Source organism: Temnothorax curvispinosus, unplaced genomic scaffold (genome assembly GCF_003070985.1).
Source record: "Temnothorax curvispinosus isolate PA1 unplaced genomic scaffold, ASM307098v1 QBEX01010053.1, whole genome shotgun sequence".
Taxonomy (NCBI): Eukaryota; Metazoa; Arthropoda; class Insecta; order Hymenoptera; family Formicidae; genus Temnothorax; species Temnothorax curvispinosus.
Window position 1 is genome coordinate 38,683 of NW_020219833.1, and position 8,564 is coordinate 47,246.

At 34.3% G+C, this 8,564-nt stretch overlaps 1 protein-coding gene across 4 annotated transcripts in view; it reads right to left on the reverse strand.

The window, feature by feature from the left end:
- Positions 1-1,399: 1,399 nt before the first annotated feature.
- Positions 1,400-8,564, reverse strand: part of LOC112459678 (exportin-1) — an 8,093-nt gene continuing 928 nt past the window's right edge. For 2 of the 4 annotated variants that reach the window (XM_025023915.1, XM_025023914.1), the window contains exons 2-14: positions 7,817-8,051; positions 7,537-7,731; positions 6,631-6,981; positions 5,785-6,510; positions 5,461-5,695; positions 5,207-5,370; positions 4,991-5,125; positions 4,751-4,894; positions 4,531-4,677; positions 4,172-4,420; positions 3,833-4,085; positions 3,467-3,717; positions 1,400-3,301 (exon numbers count right to left, since the gene is read on the reverse strand). In XM_025023915.1, coding sequence (XP_024879683.1) covers positions 3,155-3,301; positions 3,467-3,717; positions 3,833-4,085; positions 4,172-4,420; positions 4,531-4,677; positions 4,751-4,894; positions 4,991-5,125; positions 5,207-5,370; positions 5,461-5,695; positions 5,785-6,510; positions 6,631-6,981; positions 7,537-7,731; positions 7,817-8,014 — 3,195 coding nt within the window. In that variant the 5' untranslated portion in view covers positions 8,015-8,051 and the 3' untranslated portion in view covers positions 1,400-3,154. Of the gene's footprint in view, positions 3,302-3,466; positions 3,718-3,832; positions 4,086-4,171; positions 4,421-4,530; positions 4,678-4,750; positions 4,895-4,990; positions 5,126-5,206; positions 5,371-5,460; positions 5,696-5,784; positions 6,511-6,630; positions 6,982-7,536; positions 7,732-7,816; positions 8,052-8,145; positions 8,534-8,564 lie in introns of those variants that run through there. The other 2 variants (XM_025023917.1, XM_025023916.1) reach the window with 2 other exon arrangements.

Sequence of the window (8,564 nt, forward strand, 5' to 3'; positions counted from 1 at the left end):
TTACTTTATTACCACCTGAGCAGATTATTCCGACTGGAGAAAAGATTTTAGGTTTTAGATCCTCTTATAGCTATATTTAAGAGTTTAAGAGTTTTAAGATATTATCAGGTGGACATAAATAAAGTAATAAACGCATAAATAATTTTAAATTTTGATTAATAAATTTGTTTCAAATTTTCAATATAAATTATACCACATATATACAATATACATGTCAATGTCAAGTCAATGTTAAATGAAATGAGTTAAATCGTTAAATATGTCAATATTATTGACACAATAATGTCAAAAAACTAAAAAAAATGTCAAAAATTGCGGAATTGATTGAATAATCGGATAAATTAACTATCCGGCTATCCGGCATGTCACCTTACCGATCTTGTAAATCCTTTTTTCTCGTTATTTTTGCTCCCCGAGAACGGAGCTCTTTTTTTTATTTTTCCACAGACCACTTTGCGTATTTTTCGCCACTCATTAATTATCACAATTCTTTGATTCTTTCGCTGATGCTTTGAAATTTGCGCCGCTAGCTACCAGGCACAGTGGCTCCCCTGTGCGGGAGCAAAAGTCAGTGAGCAACCTCCAAGAATCGAGTACCAGATACGATTTGTCTCGTGAAACGTACAAAATGTTTATTTAATAAATAACATTTTTTCACAAACCCTCTATATAGATTGCAGCTTAATTATCAATATTAACCACGTATCAAGCTCTATCAATTCGCTTATCATCACTTCAAGACCCAAATATAACAGATAAGCTTGATTAAATATTTCGCTAAACTATTTATTTAACGTGCGATAAAAATTTCAAGCTCATATAAAGAATTTATATGAATTGAGATTGGCTCTCCCCCTTTCATTCACTTCTCTTATTTACCGTATGATATTTATACAAATATAACAACTACAATATTACAATACTACTATTGACTACATTGGAATACTTAGGCTGCATTCCGATATTCACTGTCAGTACTGGAGGTCGATTCTGTATTTTGAGACGAGGTGAAAATTACAAAAGTGAACAGATTTACTAGATTTCGACAAATGAAGTTGTAGATTCTCTAGTGAATTTCCTCACTTTTGTAATTTTCACCTCGTCCCAAGATACAGAATCGACTCTCTGAAAAGCTATATTTTTCTATATTTTACGTCATATATACTATAGATTTTCAGTACTGACAGTTGCTGACAGTAAATATCGGAATGCAGCCAAAATAAGCTGATATAATCTGAAAATTTGACTGCATCTTTATGCTGCTTTTGACAGTTTTCCTGCAACGACCAGACATATAGATAATATGGATCAAAGATATAATATTGTCTTTAAAAACTGAAACGTTCTTATAGGTAATAAGAGAGAGCCCGCAGTGTCTCAGACAATGAAAACAAGGCGATAATACAATGAATCAAATTCGTTTATTTAAATTTGTCGTTCAACCTCAATAGAACGCCGCGCACGACTAATGATACAACGGTATGATTCGTAAAAACAGAATGTATTAAAAGACTCGATCCCTTTATCTATGTAACGCATCTTCCTCAGCGTAATGTTTCGCTCGTGATTGCTAAGCTAAGTTTCGACAACGCAAAAATCGAGACAGGATGGTACCTAAATAAGTGCTAAACGTACGGTTGCGATCATTTTAATTTACAAGTATCCACTGTATGGCTCATAATAATAGTAATAATAATGATATTATTTTACAACTTCGCTCAATGATCGTCAGATAAAAACACGCGCCTTCACTTACACATCATCTCCAGAGCCTGCTGCGACGATACTATTTTATGCAAATTATTCACAAGAAAATATCTCAATCCCCGATCGCTCACGCCCCCTTTGCACGTAAGTATAATATCGACGTATTTCACTTTAAAGCTCTACACTGATTTAAACATACATACGACAATCGTTATATGATTCATTGCAGTAAGAATTAATTCTTTTACATCGGTCACAAACCCAATAGTACCCTTATACACATCTCATCTCACGCAAACCACCAGAGATATCCTATCCACTCACGCCCGACAAAGTACACTAATTCACCAAGTATTCACTGAAATTCTATCATATGTATAATGATCAAATAAATGCATTAATTATCTAACAAGTTTAAATAGGTCGCTGCTTTATATATATTTATATAATTTTTTATTTTTTACATGGCTTTGAATTACTCGGATTGCTAGATATATTATATATCTGCGTATTCGTCTAGTAGATGCAAGTTTTTTAACACCCGCGCGCGCTCGCGCGCGTGTCTTTCATATCACTGTAAATGTTCCATTTATTTGTTACCTTTCAGAAAAAAAGAAATTATTTTATCGGCATCGTTGCTAAATAATTACGTATCCTCAATTTGTATGAATGAATATATCGTTTTACCGAATAAAAAGTATGGAACAGGAAAAAAAATTTTTTTCGTAGTATTTATATTATAACAAATTCATGTATCAATACATTAGTATAAGCTATCACAAGTAAGCTTACATACATACATACATATTCATTCGACAATAAATTTAAGTGGCCAATAGTGTGCACAAAACAATTCTGTGGACTATAGCGTTTTTTTTAACTCGCATATAGAAATGCTAGAACGAAACTTAATATAGTAATATTATAGGTTTCGTGTGGAAAATTTTATACAGAGAAATTCATGGTATGCGAAATATATATATATATATATATATATATATCGGCTTATTTGAGGGTAATTCTGAAGACTGGTAATGTTACTTTCGCTATATCCACCAATTTTTTAATAATTCTGATTAACTGGGAATTAATCTGTAAAAGTTTTTATCCTAGAGATATCGTTTCTTAGACAACCGACTTTTATTTCATTACATGAAATAGCATCGCTAGCAGGCAATTGTCCCATTATCCACAACGGAAACTCGAATTTCTTTTTTTTAGAATCCTATAACAAACAAACAGTCACCACGTTTCGGGCTTACCTCCTTAACAAGGGTGTAGTTTCTTTTCGCAGACTCAGTTTTAGTAAGTAATTAATATTTGTCTATTTATCTTTTTGATGGTGATGTCGTAGGGATAATTACAGCTCAAAGGATACAATAATTACTTTAACAGAGTGTTTCTCATTCAGATGTGCAGAAAACGATAGACAAGGACTACGGTTAATTCAGTCCTGCATCTCTTCTGGTATATCGTGAGGATTAATAATGCCTGGTACTGCCATTTGTTGCCGCCTTTTTTCCTCTTGGGCTAGCCGTAAAGCTGTTTCTCGTTCCTCCAAATAAAGCTCAGAATCATCCTCACCCGTATATTCCTAAATGGAAAAAAGTATTAAAATTACTTATTTTAAAACTTAAAAAGGAATAACTTCCGTCTAGTCTGCTACTTTGCCTCGTTAAACAATTTGCGAAACAATATTAGCTATTTCATATACATTCTCTGATAAAATGTGCAAGTACGAATGTTGAATGTTACTTACTTTGATTTGCACGAGAAAGTCTCTGAGATGTTCCTTGAATGCGGTGATATCTTGATTAAGATGGAACAAACCTTGCACAGTTATTTTAATCTGATTATCGGTTAAATGCGGAAAGGCTGCTTTAAGCAATCTTGCAACAAATTCTTGTATGTATAAAGTATTATCAGGCACAGGGCCAAGCGGCACCTGAATTTTCCCACGTTCAATCAGTGTAAACATATAAGCAAGAATAGTCGCGTGCATAGTCAGGCCTGTACATAAATAATCAATCAAATATATAAAAATATACATTAATATCATTATAAATATTAATTAATTAGTTAATTAACAATTGTGTGTTTGTACACAACTATACTATTACTTTACCTGCAGTGTGTGATGTATCTGTGACGACACTGAATACATGTTGTAGAATATCCGTAAAATATGTTTGATAAAAACTCTGACCCGCTTGCTCATGCTGTTCAATATTTAATAGAAGTTGATAAAGAATTTGTAATCCTGTATCTGCTACATTCCTCATCGTATGTTTAAAAGCCCAAATAATTGAGTCAAGTACCAGCTTAAATTGAGCTGGTGGAATTGAAAGAAATGCAGGAAAACAATGGACATTCACCGCCTAAATTAAAAAATAAAGGTAAAATATTTAAATACAGCTCGGAGGAGTCCTTAATCGTGTAAAAACAGCCAGATTGCTTCACTTACTTGTAAGAGAAGGAAAAAGTTTGTTCTGTGTTCAGGAAATTCTTCAAAGTCTTTGTTTATCATTTCTAAAGTACATTCAAATACTGCATCAAATATTTTGGGCACCTCGCTAGTGATATGGGCTTCCAATTTATTTACTATGGTAGCCATAGCACTAAGCACTTCGGGCTCTCTAGCACAATGAACATTTGTCTTTTGATAATCCAGTAAAACAGCGTCCAATAACGGCGGTATAAAGTTTTCCAATACCTATTTAAAAAAATCTCCGTAATTACTTTATGCGAATAAAATACATTGAAGAGAGAAATTTAGAGAAGTTTGAAGAAAGACAAAAGACAGTTTATGAACGAGAAACTTACCATTTGATGATCATTTGTCCTGCTCACCCAATCCGATATTAATTTCAATGTTTCCTTTTTCACTACTCTCATACTCTTAATTAAAGGTTGTTTCATCACTATTTCACCATTTACAGCTATCGCAGCACTTATATTTTCACTCATAACCTGAAGCAAATTTAAACTTGTATCACGCTTAAATTATTACCTTGAAAAATTTTACATATAAGTAAAAATGTACCTTATAAACATTCAACATATCTAAGTATATTTTCCCTAACTGTATCACGTACGGGTGCCCAAGAGCTTTACAAGCTCTAACATTTGTTTTTAAGATGCTGGCGAGTTGTTTCACGGCTTCTTGGTCCTTCAAGACATCTACATTCTGGCAAAAAACATTCATATTGCAATAACAGTACATACATGCGAATGTAAAGTATCTATTTCTTTTTTCTAAAATACACTGCGTATTATGACATACCTTAGACGCCTGACTTATAATGTCATCCCAAACTTGATTAGGGAGAAGCATGTATTTCTCAATTAACTGTTCCTGCACTAGAGTATCGGCTTGAGCACTTATCATATAGCCAACTGCTTCGTAGAATGTATGTACCTATTGTATGATATTAAATTGTATAATATTGCACATCACATAATTAAATATATGAAACAAAACCATTATGGTTTGTCTTACTTGTTGTGTTTGAAGATCGCATATGATTGTGCTAATTGTAGAAAGAATTTCTTCAATGAATGGCATTGCTTCCCCTATTTGTACAGTAACAAAATGTCGTCTGCATTTCAGTGCTATTTTAATAAAAGTATCGCAGGCCATATCTTGCACTCCATCGTGCGTTTCTGAAACACGAATAAAAATTCTTTCGCTTATTTATGTTCGAATTGTATTAAACGGCAGAAAATTTTCATGATAAAAATATCTCTACTTACCATGCATAAACTCAAAAAGTTTATTTACAACAGTCTTTAAAAATTTCCAATGGGCTCGGAGAAACCGTGGATACTGGCCAACAACATACATGATATTGCTGGCAATTATAGCTTTATTATCTTTGCCTTTTTTCTGTTCGCATAGACCAAGTAGATCCTTGATTACGGTCACTAAAAAACGTTTTTCATCTTCTTCATGCATAGCACCCGAAATACTGCCTATTGCCCAGCACAGCTAAGAGATAAAGAAATGATAAATATGATACTAACATAGTCTCACTCAACATTCTATTATTTATTATGTGTCTTATGAAAGACAGTTACCGTATTGAGATTCTTCCAAGACCATTCTGTACCGTTAACCTGATTTTGCAGTTTCTCTGTCATTACTCTCTCCGTGTCCAAATAATCAAGATGAGTAAGATATACAAGAGTCTCTCTCATGTTTTTATAAAGATTAATAGAATCAGTGTCTTTCATGAATTCTCTGACAACCTCACCGTTCTCATTTTCCACAACAAGCACTTCTTCGGGCTTTGCCATTCTGCTGATCATAATATATCGTACTTTTGTCAAAATCGGACCGTAAAAGAATCTCCGAGGTGGAACTGTCATGTTTTTAGACATGAAAAGTGGCGACGAGGTCACGAAAGGATTCTCTTTGTACAAGTCAGCTGCTAATCCATTCCAATATTCTAAACAGATTTTAAAGATTTCAACCTCGTCGACCTCAGAGATAAGAACGAGGTAATGTAAAGCCTTTACTAGGGTCTCATTCAATTGTTTCTTCTCTATTAGCTCGCCATGATCTTTTAGATAAGTGCAAAGAAACATGGCTAGGTTCTGAATAAAATTTTGTTCTTGGTCTTGACCAGCTGCGTATGCTTCACGTATATTAGTTTCCAGTGGAAGCATTAGTTCCAATTGCTGCATCGTGTTGATAAATAATATAACGAACATGTCATCATAATTCGGCACTGTTGCGGTGACTGCCGCAATTTCAGTTAGACACTTTAGAGTGACATTTCGAAATATTGGTACGTTCAAAAACTGTGAATTAGAAACAAAGGTTATTAGTTATTACAAATAAGGCAGCAGGACGCAAATTAACTTGTATTTAAAACGCAAAATATAACGAAAGACAGAATGATATGTGATAAGACACGATACCTTGAATATTAAAGTAGTTATCAATTTGGTTTCAAAAATATAACCAAGTGGAATCCAATTTAAAAACCTCAGTAGCGTCTCTAACGTGACTGCTACCAACGGAACATTTTGTGAATTATCCATCACAAATTGGCAAAGCTGGAATATCTGTGAAAATTCGCTGCACATTGTATCCTTTAAGTGTTTTGCCTTTGTCTGAGTAAGCTGGCCGCTGGAGAAGTCAAATACTTCCTCTGACAAAAGTTTCAAGATAGCCATATTATTTTGACAGAGGCTCTCGTTAGTTTTACTCGCCCCAACAATGTCACTGATAAAGGACTCCCAATTTTTTGGCCACTCACGCTTCAGTACCTGACAAAATAACATTGTTAAATTAAAAATAAAAAGTCAGATGCTTGATCCATAAAAAAAAACTTAAGAAAAAAGGTAAGCAGCTAATGAGCACAGAAAGGCATTAGATAAAGAAAAAAATGCAAATTTATTCATAGTAATATGTTAAAGCGCATTGTACGTTTCGACTTGCTGAGTCTTCTTCAGCAATCTCAATATAAAGGCACGTAAAAATTAACGTTAAAGATTACATAATAGAATAAGTAAAAAATAATAGAAAATTGGTAATAGAGGCTAAAATAATATAAAACTTAAACAATAAGACATAAAACAGTACAAAACATGAATGAGGATGCATCATATAAAAGCTTGTGACAAAGGAACGAACACATAGTCAATTAAATAAAAAGTTTTTAGATAAATCGATAAAACTGTATTAAAATGTTAGTCTTAATTTGTCAAAAAGTTGAAAACAATGTTATCATTATTCGGCATTTGGAGGTGCGAATAAATTGTTAATATACCATCAGGCATTCGCAAAGAAATATCTCTCACAGAGGAATAACTTTTACTCACTTGTACGAGGATCATATTAAGTTTGTTAAGATAAACTTTGGAAGCTTCCATCGTTTCTGGATCGCTGCTCGTCTTTATGATAAGGCCTACAATGTATTTTTTTATACCTTCGCACTGATTTCTCGGTAATACTTTCCATCGTGTCTTTATGACTTGCTCCAATATTTGCAAACCATAATATTTTGTTTGTTGATTCTGAAGCAGCAATACAATTATTTGCAAATATATGTAATATGTACGTGTGCAACGAGAGATGAGAAACAACTTCGCCAACATTTACCTGTGAATATTCTAGAATGGTATCTACCCGTGTCCAAGCATTTGGATGTTCTTTAAGGGTTGTTAATACTTCTTGGGCGACTCTCTGCTGCTCACCTATCCCGGTATACATACATCCTACTATATTGTCGAGGAGCGTTATATCCAATTTCTGATTGAAGTCCAATAATTTAGATGCTTGCTCAGCCAAAGTTGCCATTGCGTATCTTAACTGTATGTCCTTTCGTACGTTTTACCTTTTAAATAAAAAAGACATGTGAAAATACTTAAAATGCTTAGGTACATCAATCGGCATGTAAACTGGCACGTAAACGAGCACGATATACGTACTGAGTTTTATAAATCTAAGACTCATTTCTAAACTACACAAGCAACGCCATAGATAAGGCATAGCCGATGTACCTATGATAAACAGACAGTAGATTTCGACAAAAGTACACAAGCTTTATTTCAGATATCATTGTCATCAATTAGAAGTCTAGCGTGAACAAGTTTCAATTCGATCGTTCGATACCAGGGGACGATATTGGACGAACAAACATTGTGCAACGGTACTCGAAAACAGCAGGGGTGCCATTAGAAACCTACGTCGCACGTGCTCTCGGCGCCGCTTTAAAAGAACGGGGGCGATCCGTGGCGCGGCAGACACCTCGCGGCGAGAACGCGCGCGTGACCAGGGTGGACTAGGGTGGACAAAATGAGGAGGATGAGGATGAGGATGAGGATGAGGATGAGGATGAGGATGAGGA